The sequence below is a fragment of the Brachycentrus maculatus genome, unplaced genomic scaffold, assembly GCF_059751285.1.
Source record: "Brachycentrus maculatus isolate JH-2025_06_01 unplaced genomic scaffold, ASM5975128v1 h1tg000038l, whole genome shotgun sequence".
NCBI classification, from domain to species: domain Eukaryota; kingdom Metazoa; phylum Arthropoda; class Insecta; order Trichoptera; family Brachycentridae; genus Brachycentrus; species Brachycentrus maculatus.
Window position 1 is genome coordinate 1,058,770 of NW_028280792.1, and position 23,042 is coordinate 1,081,811.

At 37.0% G+C, this 23,042-nt stretch overlaps 3 protein-coding genes across 3 annotated transcripts in view; 1 reads left to right on the plus strand and 2 right to left on the minus strand.

Moving 5' to 3' along the window:
* Positions 1-112: 112 nt before the first annotated feature.
* Positions 113-2,494, minus strand: LOC148312589 (small ribosomal subunit protein uS17m-like). Its single transcript, XM_088276630.1, has 2 exons — positions 2,131-2,494; positions 113-526 (listed from the first exon to the last, which is right to left on the minus strand). The coding sequence occupies exons 1-2, from the start codon at positions 2,314-2,316 to the stop codon at positions 167-169; spliced, it is 546 nt and encodes a 181-aa protein (XP_088132756.1). The 5' UTR covers positions 2,317-2,494; the 3' UTR covers positions 113-166.
* Positions 2,495-11,004: 8,510 nt separating this feature from the next.
* LOC148312590 (GPI ethanolamine phosphate transferase 3, catalytic subunit-like) lies at positions 11,005-21,639 on the minus strand. Its single transcript, XM_088276384.1, has 11 exons — positions 20,987-21,639; positions 19,880-20,009; positions 18,602-18,823; positions 17,732-17,841; positions 17,478-17,639; positions 17,242-17,393; positions 16,010-16,988; positions 15,442-15,682; positions 13,207-13,392; positions 12,459-12,652; positions 11,005-11,441 (listed from the first exon to the last, which is right to left on the minus strand). Exons 1-11 carry the CDS (start codon positions 21,542-21,544, stop codon positions 11,247-11,249), a joined length of 3,129 nt encoding a protein of 1,042 aa, XP_088132510.1. The 5' UTR covers positions 21,545-21,639; the 3' UTR covers positions 11,005-11,246.
* A 116-nt stretch (positions 21,640-21,755) lies between these two features.
* Positions 21,756-23,042, plus strand: part of LOC148312591 (uncharacterized) — a 37,255-nt gene continuing 35,968 nt past the window's right edge. The window contains exon 1 of the mRNA XM_088276390.1: positions 21,756-22,137. Within this exon, the coding sequence (XP_088132516.1) occupies positions 22,022-22,137 (116 nt within the window). The 5' untranslated portion in view covers positions 21,756-22,021. The remainder of the gene's footprint in view (positions 22,138-23,042) is intronic.

Below are 23,042 nucleotides of genomic sequence, written 5' to 3' on the forward strand. Positions count from 1 at the left end.
GCACAGCAAAGGGAGAAGTATCAGGTAAGGAGTTGAGGCAGGAAAGGATAAAGTGATAATACTTGGTGTGAGTTACTGGATAAACTGTGTTGGAAAAAATAAGTAAAGGAACTCAGATTAAAACTATACATTTATTTATCTACAATACATAACAATAATTTTTAAGTTATACAGCATAAGGATCTTTCTTGGGAAACACGTGATATTCCGTATATGTCTCTTTATCGGTGAAGTCCTTTACTCCCTCTTGCCAGCCGCGGGGAGGAGCTTTCTCATAGTCGAACGCGGAATCCAGTTTCCCATATAATTCATTATCCCTTTCAATTTCATATCTGTACTTGCTGACCACGACTTTCTCGTTGGTTATCGGATCTGTGATGTCACCGAAAGGATGAACGATTTCCAAGATCTTGTGTGTGATGAGTTTCGTAAGCTGCTCAGGCAGTTCTTGGATCAAAACGATATCTCCGGCTTTGCACTTTTTCTCGGGATCTATAGCGTAATAATAATCATCTTTTTTGAAATACTGAAAGTCAAAGAAATAAATGATAAACCGATTATACAAAGTCCCTCATTTGAAATAGGATAAAGATAATTAAACATTAATTACAAGTTGATACAGTATTCCTCACAGTCTCAACACCCGCACATAGTAAAAAAAGAAAAAAACACTATTTCTAACCATCTTCCGTAGCCAAAGGGCCTTACCCTTGTCATCGCTTTCAACACAGATACCTTGATTGTTTTGGCGTTTAATTTGTATTTTAATTTATGTATTAATTTTTAAATCAAACACAGATTTTTTGAGTCTACTTGTATTTTACTAAAAAACACAAAAATTAATATTGTGACAATTGTTTCGCCTAGTTAGGGCATTTTTAAACGAACATCGTTTGAAAATGCCATAACTAGGCGGAACAATTGTCACAATATTCATTTTTATGTATTTTTTTAAAAATAAAATACAACTTAGTAGACTCAAAAAATCTGTGTTTGATTATAAAATTAATACATACCTTGATTGTTAATTACTTGAGGGCACAGTGATCAGTTATGTGCTTCAGGTGATATTAAATATTAGGATGGGCTGCATTTGGTAAATTATCCTGAATGTCCTAAAATCCCTAAACATTCCTAGCCATCTGAAGAGGAAAACATTCGATGCATGTACTTCCAGTGCTCACATATGGGTTCGAGAAACCAATGTTTGGATAAGGGAAAAGACCGAGGAAACAGATCTGGCTCAAAGAATTGCGGAACTAAAGTGGAACTGGGCAGTTCCTGTGGCACGTATGTCTGAGGATAGATAGACGAAGAATGTTCTTGACTGGAGGCCTAGAACAGGACCCAGAAGCGTGGGTAGGCCCCAGACAAAATGGTCTGATGACATTTAAAAGTGGCGGACCTGCACTGGAAGAGAGTCGCGTCCGACAGACAATTGTGGAAGGCCTTTGTTCAATAGATGGAAGACTCAAAAAGAAGGCTGAAGGATGTAAGTAAGAGTGAAAAATCGCTTTCATATATTTATTTTGAGTGCTTGAAATTGACCACTATGCTACGGATTGATAAACTTCAATAAGATTTTTTCTCAAGGGCATATACAAATTAGCAGCGCACAACTGACATACGCCAGCTAGCTAGTACTAATATTTATTTATGAAATTAAAATCCCAACACCAGTAATAACGGTAATTTTTTAAAATTATATTACTGAAGTTACATTGAGCTGAAATACTTAACAATAAAAAAATGAAAATTTTTGACATTTAAAAAGTGCATCGTTTTGATTTTTGTTACGTATTTAACATATTTCCGTAAATGTAAGTACACCTGTTAGGACCCTGATTTAATTTCAGATTAATGAAATCTAAAAATAGTAAATTTCCACTTTGTTAAATAACAAAGTGGAATATGAAATAATATGAAGCATGAAAGTGACCACCTTTCCACCATGAAATTACGATCAAGATAAGCGAAATATAGGAAATAAGCTAATACAACAGGTGATAAATATAATAAAGGCTCCCTTGAGGCGAATTCTTATGAAAACAATTCTGCATAAATTGTCCAATAAATAAATATAAACATTGTTTTGAGGTTATATAAATTTGAAAATAACAATTGAATTACCATGGTTAAATATGTATCCATTTCTAAAGATTTGACCCTAATTTTAGAGGCATTCTTTTTAACGCTGGGTACACACTGTCCTATTAGCATAAATGCTTTACTTGAAGGTGATCCCCGTTTTTTCTCAGCTAGCCTTTTTAACGCCGCCGTCTCCACCATAATTTGATAGGCCGATCGGTACGCCATTCTTAACCAGTTTTCTGACTATTAACACAACTTTGTATAATAATTCTGAAATAATAACAATGGAGAATCAATTCGTCAATTGGGAATCATAGTCACCGGACCTGCGAAAATCAGACACGAAAAACCAAGAATCGAGAGAAATGGATGTGAATAATATATAAATTAGTTAGTCTGTGGTGAATAACCACAGATTACCGCATTGAATCGAACGAACTGTCAAAAATAAAAATGTTGCAAATATTTGGTTATATTTTCACAAAAAAAGTACCTACTTGCTCAAAATTAAGTTTTTTTTTAATTATTATATATCCTCAAATTATAGTTCTCAAACCCTGAAGAATTGCTAAAAAAACACGTAATAAATTGTGGGTATAAAATAAAACACGATCTGCCTTTGCACTCCTTTATGAATTGATTATAAAGTTTGTTCTATAAGAAAGGTTGAATAATTTTGCTTTATTCCATTATAAATTTGTAAAATTTATACAGCGCTATTATCTTCAAATACTTCTTCAAGTGCGTTTCGCTATGAATAAATTATGGGAAAAAGAAAACGATTCGGTAAACAAATTTTTGTATTTTTCTTTTCTTTGGATCATCGCACTCAGTTTCCACCTGTTAGTGAATTATTTCACTTCTGGCCCACAACAGCAAAGCTTTGCCAAATTTAGTGCGCGGGGGGATACATTTTACTAATGGCAGTTGTTGTAGGTGATCAAAGCGTGAGATGTCAATTCACTAATTCATCTGAAATGAACAGCTTTTTTTAGATACTTTGGAACCATATTATGCATTGATTTAAACATAAGCAGACAGACTTTATACTTTACCTTTTCGGGAAATTCTAACCAGTGCAGTTCGTCAAGTGATTCTGAATTTAGAAATGTCAAAAATTAGTCTCACTGCAGTGTTTAATACTGATCGCAATCTAGTAATTATATTTTTTGGTAGATTCATATATGTACGAGGGGTGGCATCCATTGGTATTTCTTACAAATGCCTAATTTACTTAGCCGATAAAAACATGGTCCCAAGAGGAAAATTGGAATTTAAGAACACACTCAGAAATTTCACAGCCGATGAAGTGGTACTCCTTGTACTGGGTGTTGTCATATTTTCAATTAAATTCCCTCATTTCCTGGTTTACAATACATATAAATTTGCATATCATCTGCATACCGTGAGACCACAATCCGCATGTTTTTTTACATTTAGAGTGTAGAGGACCAAAAACTGAACCTTAAAGAAAACCATTATTATTTTTTATAACGTTTCCAGAGTTTCAAATAGTTTAAGGGAAAAATTATTTTAATCTTTATTAAAAACGAAAAAAATAAACAAATTTAGATTATTGCAATTTATTATAGTCAAGATGTTATCAAATAAGATAAAAATGGTAAGGGTCAAGTCATATATTATTATCTACTATTTACAAAACATATAAAGGATTAAGGCAGATTGAATACAACACTAAAAATAACCTACAGTACCTCAATCATAAAAAATATATTAGTTTCAACAAATGCAATGCAAATAAATTAGAACTCCAAAATTTTATTAAACAGACAAAAACTGCCCAATAAATATGTAAATACTCGTACTATACTATCCTGTCAAATATTACAGGTTAACACAAGATAAACATTTTTGCCCCTATGTGTGCACTTTTGATAATTTCTATAGTTTTTAATTTATTTTATATTAAACTACAATTAGGTACCAATTACAGAAACCTCGTAATGGCAATACATCGCGAGACAGTACTTTCTTACTTACTAAATGTTTATTTTGCTCATGTATATAACAATAAAACAGTTTATTTGTTTATGGCAGTCAATGTCTGCTAGCTAGCTACTAAATACAATTAGATTAGTATATGTACCAATAGGTATTGCACTCAGGACGAATATCGGATTTAACATATTTTACAAAATTTAAAAGGAATATTAAAGATTTTCTTTGTCGTATATCAAAATTAAAACAACCAATAATTTGATTCATCATTTTCTAAAACATCAGTTCAAAGTACTATCATTCTTTGAAGTAATATCATTTTCTAAAACATTAGTTCTAAAGAGTAGTTTATTTCTTGCATAACTTGTAGATACATTTGCACTGATATTAAATGTGTTCCCTTTTGTTCCCGTATTGTGTGCCAGCCAATAATATTATAGAGACTGCAAGGTTCATGATGCACGATTGAAGAAAATATATTTTTAAAAACATGTGCGATATCACACCTGATAATATCACAACCTGTCTGTATTCACACCATTTCAAATGAAGACAGTTTTATCCTACAAATTTCGCTTATTGCATTGAGAATAGTACGGATGCTCGTAACATAGTATGTACAATTTAATAATAAATTGAGTCTTTTCAATATGCACAGCACTAACGGAGAATTACTTAACATAATAAGTGAAATAAAAATTATACATAATATGCAGTAAAATTTACATATTGTAAGACAACTTTTAGCCGCTGAAATAAAATTGAATTCTTCATCAGTTGCCCAAAATACATTTTCAAATTAACAAGTCAGTTAATTTGTTACAATAATACAAGCCATATAATTATTCAAAAAACTATAAAATTACACCATATTTTATAGCGATAATAATCATTCATTCTGATCAATAAACTTTCCCTACTTTTGCAATACATATTGGAGGCCAAAGAATAATTATATATCAGATACAATTATTCACGAGATTATGCAAAATGGACCCAACAATAATAATTATACAGATTGGCAGTGCTAGATTTTCAATACAACTATACTTCTCTCAGCCCGAATCAACCAAATACTATTTTTATTTGGAATAATATAAATATAATTCTGACATGTTCTCATTTTATGTATGTTATTGTAAAATGAACTCGATAAATAGACAGACATGATTTTTTATAAATCACTACCAGGTTTGCAGGATGAGATTAAGAATGCGGAAGATATGTTTCTGTACTGTGTACAACATCAATGACAATAATGTTTAATGTACATTAAGAATAATGTTTCCGATGTGTTAGCTACTCCAAAACCCAATTTCCGGCGATGCATTTTTTTGTAATTGTAACTTTTACAAACAACATACCTCAAATGTTACGATGACAATAATAAAATATAATATTTGGTGAAAGGAAGACATTTTTACATGTTCATATACACGCATTATCCATCTGAAACAACACTTTCGTTCGAGACAGCTTGCTCTACGGTAGCCTTGACTAAGATAGACCTGAGGGACACGGATCCCAATTTCAAGCTAGTCTCCCGGCTCAAAGTCATAACCCTTCTTGTGTTGGCTTACATCATGTGATATTTTGAAGGGTAATAATTGTCATTTGACACTTTATATAAATACTGATGAAATAAACTTGAGTTGCATGTCTATAATTTTATTTACGGAAACAATAAAAATGTACAGATGTGAATGTATACAGTAATAACAATGAGTCTTACATATATTTTCTTAGTAAGTAAACGAGTTTATTTGTAAGGAAACATAAATGATATACTGTTTAATTGGTATGGTCTTAGTGAACAGATCATTTTGTGGAAACAGATCTTCCGGATGAACGGATCATACCCACTCCTAGCCTACTGATAAACAAATAGGACTGATTGAAGTCGGGCTAAGCGAAGTATACCTGTAGTTTATATTAAACTAAATGTTAATATTACCTTAGTTATTTTTATTCTAAGTACTACTGCTAACTTCGTAAAGATAGTGAAATTCTATTTGCGAGTCAAATAATTTAAAAAAATATATATTTTGGGACTGACATTAGCAGGAGTAACAATAGAGAATTACACCATTCAAATTTAGTCTGAGTTAAACCACTGATGTTGTGCTATTAGTTATGTTATGCAGTCTCAATATTAAGGGAGTTTTAAATCAAATGTGAAATGTTGTACCTCTTATAATTCCTTATTACTTTAGCTACAAGGGATCAGGAGGTAAATTACTAAAAGATTATTCATACTTTTATGTACATATAAATATTAACAATTTTATCGCTGTCTCTTACATAACACACTTCACAATGTTATATAATAAAAAACAATTATTTCGTTTATGAAAGTAAATTTAATAAATTTGGAAGGAAACACGGCAATATCAAAACTAATCAAAAGATACAAAACATGAAAAGAATCACGCCATTGGCAGAAACGCATATATACATAACCACCGTGATTCAATGTGTACGTGGTTTTCATTAATTCTGAAATTCACATAGGGTAGTTTGTGTACTATTTGGCCATTTTTGGTGGTAACTTTAAAAATGGCTCGGCTCTTTTTCATTGATGAATGTATTTATTATTGATGTAAATCCCGACAAGGCTAAACAATGTAATATATCGCTCACTCCTTTCAAGAACGTCATAAATCAAAAAATGACCATTTTCAGTTGTGCATGTTTTCGGAATGCCCAGAAAATGTACTATATCCCAGCAAAAGAGGCATATTTTTAACTAAATATTTACCCGCTACAGGGCAGAAAGTGTTGTTTTTGCATTTTGAAGAAAAGGTATTGTTTAATTATTTTTTTAAATACACTAAATATTTTTCAAATGGAGAAAAAACCTTCAGGTTTTACCTAAAAAGATCTGTTGCACAGAAAAAAGTTCAATAAGTGGCTTGATATTTATTTTTAATACATTGTGTTATATTTTTAAACATTAAAAACGTTCTCCTGAAAAATCAAGTTTTTTGATTTATGACGTTCTTGAAAGGAGTGAGCGATATGCCAAGATCAAGATCCAACATCTTCAACGACGAGGTACTATCATTGATCAAAGAAAGGAAGCACCTACTCGCGACTATCTCCAAAAGACGCGCCAAATGGATCGGCCACGTGCTGAGACAAGATGGTTTCCTGCAGAAAATAATATAGAGGGGACGATGGAGGGAATAAACGCCAGAGGACGCCCACGCCGTGAATACCTAAGCGACTTATACCAAGACATAGGCTGCTCGACGTATGAGGAGCTGAAGAGGACTTCCGAGAATAGGCGAGAATGGCGAAAGAGATGTCATCTGTTGCTACAGACCAATCCGCAGGATTGAGACCAGAGAGAAAGACTGTTTTCGTGACCAAGTGTTAAGCTCTACAATTGACCCAGTGACTGCCAGTTACACAACTCAAAAATTAATACTTTTCAAGTTGCTATGCTTGCTTCCAAATAATATTCAATGTTAGCACATACCTACTTAACCCATTAACTGAGCGTGAAACACAGCTTTATTTTTATACTCTGTATTGATCTTTTTAACAAGGCAGAAAATAAAATATCCTGTTTTTGCTCAGCTGTGATTGGGTTTAATATCGATGTGAAATAAAAGTACAGTGAGTAAAGAATGCACATTAAAATATGTCTGATTTACTTTGCTGGACAAAAAAAGGTAATAAAAATAATTTAACACAAAAATAATGAGTAATCTTCACATCCTTTTCTTCTTTCTTTACCCACGCCCAATTATGCACCAGACACCGTATGAGATGAATGCAACGTTATCTTGATTGTAAATCACATGAAGGTGAGATGATCAGTCTTGCGCTTCAGAGTAATATTAAAAAATACACAATTATTTGTCCACTCGGGGATTTAATCCGGGAGCTCGTATAGTCACCGGAATGCAAAACTACCCTAACTGCGTATAAGGGAATTAAAAGTTTTGAAGTGTGTAGTCTCAATTATTTAATAGTATTTTCTTTAGAATATTTAGATTTGTAATGCTTGAATAGCTATAGAACTTTCTGCAAAATAAAAGTTTGTTGCAAAAGGAACACAGTCTTCTTCTTCTTCATATTCATGAGCCCTCTGTCCTCAACTGCTGGATATAGGCCTCTTCCCCTTCATTCCATTTCCTTCAGTCGGTTGTTGCTTGCAGCCCCACCCGCAGCGACTTTGTCATCGGACCATCTATTTTGGGGTCTTCCGACACCTCTTTTGTCCTCCCAAGGTCTCCATCGTAAAATTCTTGGGTCCATCTTGTGGAGTCCTGTTTTGCAATATATCTGCCCATTGCCACTTTAAGTTTTACCAAGTTTTACCACACGATTTGCAATATCCTCTACTCTGGTTCTTTTCCTGGTATCTGCATTTTTTATTTAATCCATCAGACTTAAACCAAGCATGGATCTTTCCATGGATCGCTGCGTGCACTAGAGCTTCTCTGCATTTCTCTTTTTCAGAGCCATAGTCTCTAGTGCATATGTGTTCGCTGGCAGTATGCAGGATTTGTACACTTTTCTTTTAAGACAGGTCGTAGTACACGGAACACGGTACATAAATAAAAATTAAATTGACTTGTGTGCGATTTGGGATAGTCTTGCATTCAGGTGACAATATGTATATACTAACCGCTATAATACAGAGGCGGGCGAATAATAACTGGATGAAAATAGTTAACAATTTTGATTTATATCTCAACGGAGACAAAGAAGTTACAGAGATTGGAAAAGTGTATGTTGACACAGTGTGTAAGGTGATTAAAAGAGTGAGACTTAAACCAAGTAATGAGAAGTCATACGCTATAAAAAGCCCAGACTAACATATTCCCTGCATGGTAACTTCTTCGTCTCCGTTGAGATATCGACGAATATCTTGATAACAACCCCTTTGTTGGGTTAAATCCACTGCTTGTGAATAAGAATTTCAACACACTTAAAGTATTCTTAACAATTTTTTATATTATTTTTTTATATGTGCAAATAAAATGCAAAGTAACAACACAAATACAGCTTAATGTATTCAAAAATAATTATAATTTAAAGTATTACATTACACACTTATAAATATAAATCTAGTAAACATTAAAATGAAGAATTCATATTATGTTTAGTATTTTATTATAAAATCCATTTTATAGGAAATAAGTAAATATCTATAATCATTTAATGCACTAAATGATAAGCCAAAAATGGCCGTTGAAAAATTAAGGTGATGCTTCTTGTTAATTAAAAAAAAATCACAATACTGATTATGTAATTATATAAAATATTAACGTATATTTTAATTGATTCAAGATACAAAAAATATATTTTATTCCTTGAGTCATTTCTTCACTTTATAAATTAAGAATTACTAAATTAAAAATGTATACACAACTCATATTTTGACTAAAATTTAAATTTTGGCAACAAAAAAATACTATTATACTTTTAATCTAATAAGCTTTGTCTTTTGAAAGAAAAATCAGTTCTCTTTAAAAGTATATAGAAAAACAGTAACATTTACAGCATAAATCTGATGAATACTGTGATTATACTTCATCATACTTATGCAATACTATTTTTAATTCAACGTCTCTTCGAACAGAGATTAACAGCTGACTGCCGATTGGTGCTGAGACATAATCCATTCACTAATAGTCATAATCAACCATTGACTAATACTTTAATTTGAAAATTCAATACACACAATACTGTGGAACCTCTCATAACGAGCAAAAAAAATGTAAAAAAGTTGCTCTCCTAACGAGCGACATTTCACATTATAAGTTACAGAGAACGGGCATTATCTAGCATTATCGATAAAATTAAGAAAGGTGTGTTGAGATGGTTTGGACATGTAGAACGAATGAGTGAGGAAAGAACGGTAAGACAAATTTACGAGGCGAATGTTAGCGGGAAAAGAAGCAGAGGAAGACCGAGAAAAACATGGCACGATCAGGTATGCCAAATACTTGAAAGTGGTCAGGTTAGGAGTCGTAACAATCGGCGGGTATGTATGAGGAGATGCATGAACGTGGAAGAGGCGAAGAATGTTTGCAAGAACAGAGTGGTGTGGCGCTCTATTCTCTCTGCCTACCCCTGCGGGGAAGCGGCGTGATGGTTAGTTAGTTAGTTAGTTAGAACGGGCAAGTCTCTTTTTCATGACATTCACTTGTGAGCCGGGACTTCCGTACCAGTAAAAACAAAAAAAATTTCACTTAAAGAGTTATGAGAACAAATTATGGTCGTTAAGAGAGGTTCCACTGTATATTTCTATATGTTAATGAGAGATAAATGCTTAAAAATGGTTGCGCGTGTTTTGAGTTTTTGTAAATTTGTGGAATCTTGGCAACACACATTAATTCCATGATACCTTCTCTTCTTAGTTTACTATGATTCGGAATACAGGTTTTTATGATCGCGTGAATATGATTTACCATAACTTTGTCTAAATGTATTCCTTGGTAAAAGAAACTCATTAACTTTTCGCGATTAATTGCTGATGTATAACAATAATTTGATACGTTTCACATAGATTGCTCATATTTTCCACATTTCTTTATAGATAGTAATTCTCCCTCTCCTAACTCTTATCCGCACCCAATGGTGCATAGGGCACTGCATCATATTGATGCAGTGTTATCTTAATCATTAATAACATGAAGGCGAGGCGATCACTCCTGCACTTCAGGGGTAATATTAAATAAATATTAGAGTATAAAATCACTTATATTTATTTTCACCCCCGCCTGGGAATGGGACCCAGGACCTCCAGCATGGAAGCTAAACACGCTAACCATTAAACTACGGAGGCCGATGAGATAGTAATAGAAGTACAGTAAAAGCCCATTGATTCGAAATCGAAGAAAAAAAATTTAAGAAATATTTCAAATTAACAAATACGAACTATTTCCTCATACAAACTGATGTGTGGAAATATTTACATGGCAATTACAAAAGTAGTTTTTTGTTTTTGTTAAAAATACAATAAATTTGAACAAAAAAAAAATTTTTTTCCTCACATTTTACATCCCATTTTTTTAAGTTATATTTTTTTTCAAAAACAAACTTGGCCATTTTCTTTGGCAAATGATTTCAAATTACGAATAATTGAATATTTTATATGTAGAGAGGTGAGATGAGAATTAATAAATGTTTTTTGAATGAAATTAATGAGCCTTTACTGTTGTAGCGAGGGTGTCGGCTCAGCTGAACTTGGTGAGGACGCGCAGGAAGACGGCGAGGCGCGCGTGCAGGCGCAGCAGCAGCAGGAAGCCCAGCAGCACGGAGGCCAGCGAGACCAGCAGCCCGCCCGCCTCGAACACCAGCTTGGGCGCAAACACCTTCCACACCATCAGGTGGCGGCAGTGCACCGTGCCCGCCAGCATGCACACGAACATCTGGAACATGCCACAAGCCCGTGCGCTCATAGTACTTCTACTTCGACCAGATCACGCCGTCTTATGAGACCTTTGTGAAGTAAATCACTTTCTTCTTCTTCGTGTGCCTTGTCAAGTCCCCCCAACGTTGGCCATCCTGCGCCGTCCGGGATAACTCCTTCGCTCGTCTCATCCCGGTCCAGTCGCGAATGTTGCGAAGCCTTGATGCTCGCTTTCTGCCAGGTCACTTTCCTTCTTATCCTTTGTGAGAAGCTCACTTCCCTTCTTACCAAAGGTGAGAACTTATTCTATCTTCTTCTCTAGCCTTCTGTCCTGCACTGCTGGATAAAGGCCTCTTCCATATCCTTACATTCACTTCGGTCTGTTGCTGTTTGCAGCCAATTTCTATTCCCCACAGCAGCTATGTCGTCAGACCATATTTTTATAGTTATTCCGATGCCTCTTTTATTTTCCCAAGGTCTCCGTCCCTATTTTTTTTGGAAGTTTATAGCTGTCTCAATTTGATATGATACCTCTTATATGAAAACCACTTTATATGAAAGAAGATGAAACTCTGAGTATCCCAGGGCTTATGATCCGGCATTCGCCTGGCTTAAGCGATCACTTTATACACTTGGGTAACGTTCACCATTCTGCCCATTTTTGAACATCTATATTGCATCAACAAATTGTAAGCCCTATAAATGCCCAGAATTCCATATTTCCTTGTATAAAAAGATACTTTGTCTGTGTTGAAACATTAAAAATATGTCTTGATATATGGTTAAAATCACTGTTAGAGTACAAACAAAAAATTCCAGGTTATTTCAAAAATTTTTTGGCAAAAAAGAGTAAAATGATACATGGTTCATATCATATGAGACACCTTTAAAATTGACATCCGTAGGGAGAATTATTCAATGTCCGATATAATTAATATAATATGTAATGTGGAAAAAAATCCTCATTTAATTATGGTATCATACCATATCAATTGGTTTATGTGAAACTTTGTAGACTAGAGAGTGAGTGCCTTACCCTGACGGCCAGGAAGAGGATGAACTTTGCGGAGGCGTTGAAGACGGCGGCCATGAGCAGCTGGTCGCGCTCGAAGAGCAGCAGCTCCCCGCGCCGCACGTCCAGCCCTCCCGCCGTCGGGGGCCACATCACGTGCAGCGGCAGTGGGGACAGCACCAGCAGCGGCACGCACAGACCCATCACGATGTTGGAACCTGGGCATTGTCACACTTCATTACCCACTGCGATATGAGCAAATCATTCCCCCTCACTCCCAGTCACTCAACGTGACTGCTTAGTGATAAAAAGATTGCCACAGATCACTGTCACAATCATGTTAGACTCGGTGCCAGTTCAGGGTGTCTTTCTAAATGAGAACAGCCATAATATTATTCAATTTAAGTTTTACTTGGTAAATACCACAATTTCTTAAAATCCATTGTGACATGTGTTTTGATGCATTCCGCATCATTTTCAAACACCGTGTGTGAAGATAAGTCTAAATTTTAGAGTTTTGTCCTTGAGACGTAACAAGTAAAACTTAAATTGAAAATTGATAGATTTTACCACATAGGGAAATATTTGTTTTGTTGAAATAATCTATGTACGTAGAAATTTCTCACGGTGCTTATTCATGTAGTTCATTGTGTTTATATAAATTTATAATTCCTAGATCTATATTTTTCATAATTTAAATTGTAACGAGTACAGTTATTAACTTAATATGTAGTAAGAAGCTACACAATGTCATAAATATGTTGCAAATTACCAAAGGTGTTGATGATGACCAGCATGGCGGGGATGGCGTTGTGCAGGAAGTGGCCCGAGGTGCCCACGAAGGCGGCGCTCCAGCGGATGGAGGACAGCGTGGCCTGGTGGCCCGTCCCGTAGAAGTAGTACAGCGACAGCAGCACCCAGCACTGCATGGCGCACGCGTCCACCGTCATCAGCTGGCCTGCAAGCGGAACACGCGGCTTACAACTCAATCATTTATCATCTAAACTATTCTTTGTCCCCTGTCCGCAGACTGTAACTTGATAATTAATCATGTATGAAGGCAAGATGATTGATTTCACCCTTCAGATGCTTGGACCTAAGGGAGAAGACTGACCGGAGCATTTCGTCGTAACGTAACGTCGTAACATCGCTCGCAGCGAGCATGTTACGTTATGACGTTACGGTATTGCTGACTGACCACGATCAGTACTTGTGTGTGGCCTTGTGCTCAGTGTTGCCATATCGCTCACTCCTTTCAAGAACGTCATAAATAAAAAATCATCCATTTTCAGTTGTGCATGTTTTCGGAATGCCCAGAAAATGTACTATATACCAGAAAAAGAGGCATATTTTTAACATAATGTTTACCCGCTACAGGGCAGAAAGTGTTGTTTTTGCATTTTGAAGAAAAGTTATTGTTTAATTATTTTTTTAAAATAAACTTAATATTTTTCAAATAGAGAAAAAACCTTCAGGTTTTACCTAAAAAGATCTGTTGCACAGTAAAAAGTTCAATCAGTGGCTTGATATTTATTTTTAATACATACATTGTTATATTTTTAAACTTTAAAAACGTTCTCCTGAAAAATCAAGTTTTTTGATTTATGACGTTCTCGAAAGGAGTGAGCGATATGTCACAACAAAAAATCTGAAAAACAGTCTAGAAATCTGTATTAAATTTGTAGAGAATCAATAACCCAAAATATGTATGAATGTTTGCAACTTTGCATTCGTAATAGATTTATATTATCCACTGACACTTCGTGATGGAATTGCATTTTTAATTTATTATTAGATTAAAACCAATATTTTTAGCTTTTCCACTTTTTTATTTGACCAGCGACCGGGTTTCGTCGTTACCGACATCGTCGTTACCAGTCTGATGATGTCGGTAACGACGAAACCCGGTCGCTGGTCAAATAAAAAAGTGGAAAAGCTAAAAATATTGGTTTTAATCTAATAATAAATTTGCATTCGTAGTTAAAATGTCGGACGACGAAGACGTGATTCTTGGTTCTGTGATTTTAATAAATTTCAGCTTACTCCAGATGAAGTAGAAAAAAGATTCCCGCAGTTTGGGGAATCTCCCACAGATTGGCAACCCTGGTAATGACCTAAAATTGCGTCCGACTTCGGAAGGAGCATTCGGAACGAGCGGCGAGCAGTTCGGCTCGCTGTACTGATTGCCTGAACGCTCGCATCGTAACATGTTACATACTGACAAAATGCTCTGGTCAGTCTTCATCCTAAGACTTGAACATATTTGATCAAATACAGATGACGATATCGAAACAATAATTAGGGTTTAAAGTTAAAGCGTGCCATGACACAAACAAATAAAATAATGACATAATCTTGATTTGACCAACAGAAAAACAAATATACTACAGATAATTCATTAAATATTGTTTAGGTAGGTAGGTAAGTACACTGAACTCTTAATTTATATGGTAGATACGTTTCACATGATACCGTGTAACAAGTACAGTAATATGGTGGATAGGCTTATTGTATTAAAATCAATTCAGGATATCAAAAATAAAATTCATTTTTGCTTATGCTTTTGTATATTTAAAAAAAAGCCCCTTTCGGATAGCTCTCTGCACTACTGAGTAGTAAATGTATGTGAGGGATGAAAGAAATTGCCAATCACTGTATTGATAAGCGAATATTTGTTTTTTTCTCTCTTTTTTTCACAAATCATTATTGGAAATCTCGTTGCACATAATATATTGTTATAATTTGCTATATTTAAAATACATATTCAATTTAGTCAAATAATGTTACTTTAATTTATTTGTTAATAAAAAAATTGTTGGTACAGTATGCCCTTCATTACTACAGTGTGCTGTCCGTTCATTTACCATACAAATACGCTACAGTAAATAAAAACTACATTAAAACATTACTAAAAAAAAATTACCCCCCCTTGAAAATTTTACTGCAAGGTGAATGAGCGAAAAGATGATTGTATATGGCCAAGTAGAAATGGTAACGAGTGACTCACCCAGGGTGGCTGCGGCCTGGTAGCGCACGATGGCCAGGATGGCCAGCAGCAGCGCGCCCGCGGCGTACATGAGCGCGGCGGAGGGCGCCAGCGCGGCCCCGAGCAGCAGCGCCAGCAGCAGCGTCACGCACAGGCTCAGCACCACGTAGGCCGCACTGTACACCGTGCCCAGCCCGCACACCACCGGCACCTCGTCCCCCGAGTCCGCGCGCCGGCCCCGCTTGCCGAACATGCCCTTCATCTGGGGGGCGTCACACTGTACTTTACCATTCAACCCTTACATCTCTACTACTAGAAGCATACACTCCTAGCTTCCTCTACATCGGTAAGTAGCAAGCAGTCTTTCTTGGCCATCTTTGTTCTGTTCTCTTAGTTATTCTCTCGACATCCGTTTGCCACTCATATCCGAGCCGCCTCAAATAATTTTTCAAATATCTTCAGTGTGGCATTTACACCACACTGCACAATTGCAATGCCTTTTTTAAAAATATTTTGTATTTACTTTTATAAAAAAAAAGATATTTGATTAAACGACAATTGAGTTTATATTTGAGAATGCAAACAATACCTGGTTAAATAGCTGGGGTACAATATCCTCCCGCGTAAATGCAGCGGAGCCGTCCGGCCCCCGAGGAATCAGCATCACTCCCAGAGGCTTGAGAACGAGCACCACGATGGTGACCGACAGGATCCCGTACACCACCTTGGCCAGGCTGTCGGCTCTCCACTGGGCCTTGTGTCCCCCCCAGGAGGCCACCCAGTGGGCGCAGGTGCACACGGCGGCCACGGTGGGCGCGTACCGCCACAGCAGCGTGTCCGGGGCCACCAGGTTCCCGCAGGAGCGCAGCCAGAGCCGCGTGAGGCTCACCAGCAGCGCCAGCGCCACCAGCGCCACCACCAGGATGCGCGGTGTCGTGCGCTCCACCTGGCTCACCTCCTCGAAGTAGCACTCTCCCTGCTCCTCGCGGCAGGTCTGGTAGGAGCGGGAGACGGCCAACACCGTGGCGAAGGACGCGAAGAGCGGCAGGAGGACGGAAGGGAGGCAGGCGCTGTAGCAAGTGGCCAGCAGCAGGGACAGGAGCAGGAAGTAGGAGACGGCCCCCTCGCGCACGATGTAGCTGTTGGAGAAGAGCGCGCAGCCCGAGAGCGCGAGCACGGCGCGCGCGGCGCCCTCGGCCCAGCTCCGCCGCTTGGAGGTCTCGTACCAGTTCTGGGCGATCATCTCCCAGTTCTGCACGACCAGCACGGCCAGCATGAAGATGGAGACCATGCCGGTGGAGAAGAGCACGGTGAGCTCCAGGTCGTTGACGTCGAGGAAGGCGTAGCCGAGCGAGCTCACGACGGCGGAGAGGGCCATGGCCCCGTAGGCGCACCACAGGAAGGAGCTCTGGAAGATCTCGGGCAGGCGCTCGGGCGGGATGCCGTCCACTATCATGTAAGCGAAGAAGATGGTCAGGAACAGGAGGAGCAGGCCGCGGCTCATGGAGAAGGAATCGAACTGCACCCACACTTCCTGGCACATGGAGCGAACGTCTATTAAAAATTCTCTGAAAATAAAGAAAGAAATCCAAATATAAAAACTTAACAGTATTTTTAACGTTTAGATTTTCATCCTGATTCGGGTCCTCTGATAACTGATCAGACTCTCCCCTAAGCTTTAACAATGTTTTGTTAAGGGGATAAATGAACCGGACCTATTATTTAAATCATTGTTTTACTCTCAGAATTTGTAAAAAAAAACTTAATACTATAACGCATTAATACCGGCAATCATATAACAATAATAAAAGTAATAATTACCTGGCGTCTGTAGCGAAAGAATGAAATGCTCTTTCGTTATAAACACTCTGGACTCGATGGCTCAGGATAGTGAATTTCTTTTCGATATTTTCCATCTTTTCCGAAGTGAATTGCTCCGAAGTTTGGGAGTACTTCTGCATGTATATAGTAACCTGAGGGCAAAAAATATCCATGAGGCTGTGTACATTTCCGCGGAGTGAATGGTGATCGTGGAATTGCGACGGTTTTCATTTTACCTGCTTGACATTGGCCCACAAGTTGAGGAGGGCAAACTGCCAGTCGCTGAAGGGGACCTTGAGCTTGTCGGAGAAGGGCAGGGCGTCCAGCATGATGGCGCCGAGGTTGGAGTGCGGCGGCGGCAGCCCCAGGATGGAGGACAGCGTGGGCACCAGGTCTACCTATACCGGGGACACGAGGCATTATTAATAAATAATAGCAGAAATAAAAAGCAAACATCGTGGCTTCGCAACAGTACGATAGGTTGACTCACCTGGCGAACTGACTTGGGGCTCAGGAGATCGGGCAGCTGCATCAGCTTATACGGAGAGTACATGAACATGGCCGCAGTCACCTCGGCCTCAGTTTCCCCACCGTGGTCTCCTGCCAGAACGGAATGGAATAGTATGTACAGATAACAATAAACTTATTCTTATAGAGAACATAAAGTAATTGCCATATAAGGTTAATTGGACCATTCTCCAATTAACATTTTATGTTGACACAATCCAACCCACAAATTGGTAAGCTGAGATAATTGCGTTTGAATGTTTTCAGAAAAAAAAAAAAAGAACAAAACATCATTATGTTAAATGGTGTTACCATAAAAAGCATTCTTTACTGTGTGTCATTTCAAAATTTTGATGATTTTATCAATAAGGTTACAGTTCGGTATTTCATTGGTTTTTTTTATTCTTCTAGTAAAGCCGAACACCTCCAAACCACGTGGATTTTTTCTGCAATATTTTCATGTATATAAATAATTTTAACGTGAAAAATACTGAAAGGTATTCCACATGTTTCTAGCATATTTTTTTCATGCATTTATTGGTAATGGGTAAGAAAAAAGTTTATGTATTAGATGTTTAATCAAACTAAGTTGTATTTTATTGTTTAAAAAAAACACTACTTTGACAATAATAAAATAATATTTTTTTTAGTGTTTGATTTAACATTTCATGCATTAATTAAAATGGAGTTCTACAAATTAAACGCCAAATCTATAAGTAAGAAAAAAGTTCTACAAAAATTATTGTGCTGATCTTTAGGGTTGGGGTCTTCAGCAAATTAAACATTTACTATTGATAAAGTACTATATAGTCAAATTTCGAAAATTGTGGGTTGGATGGTATAGTCCAATTACCGGTGGCAGTCATCCCGTGGTCGCCGATGACGAGCAGCGTGGCGGCGGGGTCCATGGTGGCCACGACCTGGCGCAGCACGGCGTCCATCTCAGTGAGCTTGGCGCCCATCTCCTCATGCAATGGCCCGTGGCGGTGGCCGCAGTGGTCCACACCCAGGAAGTGCGCCACCAGCAGGCTCCAGTCCGTGCGTGCCAGCTCCGCCGGTAGGCGCGCCTTGATGGCTGCAACCAAACATTAATTGCAATTTTAACACACTAAGGGCGCTTATGCACTACACAGAATTTTACCGTCCGGCAGTCCGGTTTCTTAAAATAAAGCGACTACGACAGTTTAGAGTGATCGAGTTCACGCGCACCATGATCGCACTCCATGATCGCACACCGATCTAAAGAAAGACGGACAAAAGCACAAGCCAATCATCCATTTTTTCATGCTAACCAGACTGCCAGACAGTAAAATTCCATGTAGTGCACAAGTGCTCTAAAGATGAGTATTTTTTATGGCTGCGGACCACTGGCGACGGGATTTGATAATTATATACATATAGTTTATACCTTAACAGAGAGATTGGTATGTAATATTCATATAAAAACATAAAAGTATAATTCGTTCTTTTCTGCCTTCGAAATAAAGCCAGTTGTGTAGAAGGTAAAATTACCCTTCCCGTCCTTAAGCATCAATCGACTGAACAGATAGAAATACTTTTCCCGTTTTTAGTTTTTTATTTGTAAATTTTAAGTAAAATTGACAATTTAAAAATACACGTATCTTCTTATCTGTTTCAAGTTGACAGTGTTTACCTTTTTTATACGCAGTGCGTAAACACATAAAGCTTCCATTTCATTGATAAAACAAATCTGTAGCTAAATTCTTTATGCTGTTAAAATTAATTTTGACATTTTTTTAAATGCCTAGTTAACTCTCTACTTATATCGGTAGATTAGTTTCCAGTGCAAATGAAAATTGTACTAAAAAAAATAGTATGAAGAATAATAAAAGTAAATTAAAATAGGTAGGTACTAAATAAGTCGGACAAATTTCAATCTTGAATAATGATGTTTTTATTTTAATAACGAGTAATATAAGGTAAATATAAATTTAAATGATATATGCAAACACACATATCAACAAAACTTCTAAGAACGATTTTTACCTTTAGAGACACAAACTAACAAACCCGTATGTTGAGACAAAGTCTCTTAGAAAGGGTTATATAGGGTTACTTAACGCGACTAACATATAAATTAATAATATAAATAAATGAGGAAAACGCTGACCATTGTCGACGGTGTGAAGGTCCCAAGTGTTGAAGGAAGGAAGAGCCACGGAGCGGAGGAAGCGCTTGGGGTACAGGCTGGCCCACGTGTCGTCTCCCAGCAGCACCGCCTGTCCACCGCGGGACACCAACTGGGGACAGTTAAAGGCTTATTATTGCACGGCAGAGTGGTGGCGGTTCCAGGCGTTGGAGGAGTCACTTGGGATATGAGCTCCCAGATCCCGGCAGCAGTGTCTGACCTTAACTTATAATTACATTTTGAACGGAAATACCTAGGTTAATAGCACTTAATAGCACTTTGGTTACGCGCAACGTGTTCACGCACCGATCCAAAGAAAGATGGTAAAAGCACAAGCCAATCCAAGCCAATCATCATTTTAAAACGCTTACTGAAGTGCCGGACGGTAAAATTACACGGAATTCCAGGTAGTGAACAAGCACCCATAGGGCGTTTATGCACTACACGGAATTTAACCGTCCAGCACTTCATTTAGCATATAAAACCGATGATTAGCTTGTGCTTTTGTCTTTCTTTCTTCAAATCGGTGCACGGTGCGCGTAAATTCGATCACGCTAATCAGTCGTGGTCGCTTTTATTATTCAAAACCGGACTGCCGGACGGTAAAATTCCGCACATTAGTGCACAATCTGCCATAGAGTTGACCAAATAGATTGACTGAAATTGACTCAATTGAATATTTATTGATTATCAGAGATCTTCATAAATTATAAACAAGAGAAGGTATAACCCTATTTTTCGATTAAAAATTATTAGAATTGACTTTATTCCGCAGAGGTTATGCCTATGCGAGATCCTTTGTAATAACACAAATAACTAAATATTATTAACAACATATATTTTTTTTAAACCCAGCAATGTTTAATGCGTCAAAAAGGTGTAAAATGCATACATTTGAACTAAAAACAATAATTCTTGGGTAAATTAATGACAAATAAAATAAATACAAATTGCACAAGCATTTATGTAAGTAAAAAATTAAAGGTAACAACGCAATTATCATTTGATGGGATGTATTTTGAATTGGACCTGACGTATGGCTGCATATACAATTATTTTACTAAAAGTAATATAGAATTATTGACTCACTTGGTCTATGACATTATCTTCATTGATTTCAGGCGTGGCGAAGTTGGACCCTGCGTCGATGAAGGTCGGCAGGGATCCGGTGGTCAGCCCCTTCAGTCTCTGCAAGGTTGTGGTGGGAGGGTCGGCCAGAAACTTGTACAGCCTCGTACGGTCAGGAGCAGACTTCAGCAGCTCGCTGAAGATAGGCATCTTGTTTTGGTACGGCAACGGATCCGACAAATTATTATCGTACTCCGCAAACTCATACTTCAAGGCATCGATGACTATCAGAATAACTTTCGACCGCCTCGGGAGACAGGTCCGCGTTGACGAATTCACATCTTGTAACAGAGAAACTAGCCTATCATTTTGTGTACAGTAAAACTCGTGGCCGTTCGTAATTTTTACTTGACTGGCTTCGAGAGGACCGCAAGGAATATCTGTATAAGGTTGACACTGAGTGAAGTCATCTTGGGTCGTTCTCGTCAATAAAAAACCTCTGGTGAACATAACGATTGATGCTACAATTAAATATGACAGCCAGAACAGAAACATAAAATAACTCCATTTGCTATCCATTTTAATCTGATCATTGGGGTAATTATTAAAATTAATTAGACTTCGGGAAAATTTTGCCGGATTTCCCGACGGCGCCGAGGACTTCGATATCCATGGATTTTGTAAATTTTCTTATACATTGCCAGTATATAAAATAATATTTATCTAAAAAAAACTTACTTACCCAGAGTTTATACAGATTTTTTATAAAAGTGTTACCAGTAGGTAGTGTATTCGTAATCCAATTTTTCTGAGGTGTATTATCAAAAGTGACAGCTGGCTAGTGTTTACACGATTATTAATAAATTACCTATTGTTTATGTCAAAACGCGATATTCTTTGAAACGTGTAATTCAAAATCAATACTTACACTCATGTGCGGTGCTAATCGAAAATTTCATTGCAAATCAACAAATGAAATGCCACTTTTGAAACCTTGACATAACCTGAATTTTTAAATGTTTTGAGTATGACTTGTCCCCTATTCTTATTTATACCATGTCGCTTAGTTCAAACAATAATAAGGAAACATTCAAGTTACTGGATGTCTCCAGCGAAACAGATTCTGATGTTTTACAACTGGAAATAGCCCCCAGAAAGAGAAGATTGAACAGGTAAGAACCTGTATATTATTTTGTTAAATTAATTTGTCCCCGTTCATTGATATATATATTTATAACATTAGCTTATATTCATTTGTTTGAACTACCAAATAAAAGCTAGATATGTAAATGTGTTTTTTTTTCCTTAAAAAAACTCATGATGCAGAAGTCACTAAAAGATCATAGACCTGTTTCTGTTGCGAAAGATTTAATATTATGTAATAATAAAAATATGCAATAAAAATCTAATTTCATCCTAATTTGTGCAGCAGGCAAGACATAAAAAAAACATAATATTATTTTATGTCGCAGAAATGTGCCTATAGGGCGAAGGGTTTGGGTGTTTTCACACTCTCTATGTTACGCGCTATTGATTCAATTCAATTCAATTCAATTCAATTTATTCAATAATTAATACATACATTACAAACAAACATTCAAGGCGTATACATTAAAAAAAAAAACAAATTAAAAATTACGCAAGAAGACTCTTGTTAAATGTGTAGAAGAATCTCGCTTCGGAAAACTCCTTCGGACACATGGAACAGATCAATATCCAATGTGATATTGTTCAACATAGCGGTAGCTCTTCCTACAGGCATAACCATTGGCAGGTTGGTCCTGTGTATAGGAATGTGAAACAATCTATGCCGACGCTGTCTTAGGTAACTATCGGGAACATACAGACCAATGCTCTGGATAATTTCAGGATTATCGATCATACCGCGCAACAATCGATAAAAATGCGTAATCATTTGATGTGATAAACTAATAATTTCTATTACAAAATTCAAAATGCTAGCAGTCAGATGTGGTGCGATGTGGAAAGGAACAATATCTTAGTTATACATTTAAGTTCATAATTGATGTGATTGAAAATTAAGTATAATTTCCTTTCGATAACCTATTACCGGATA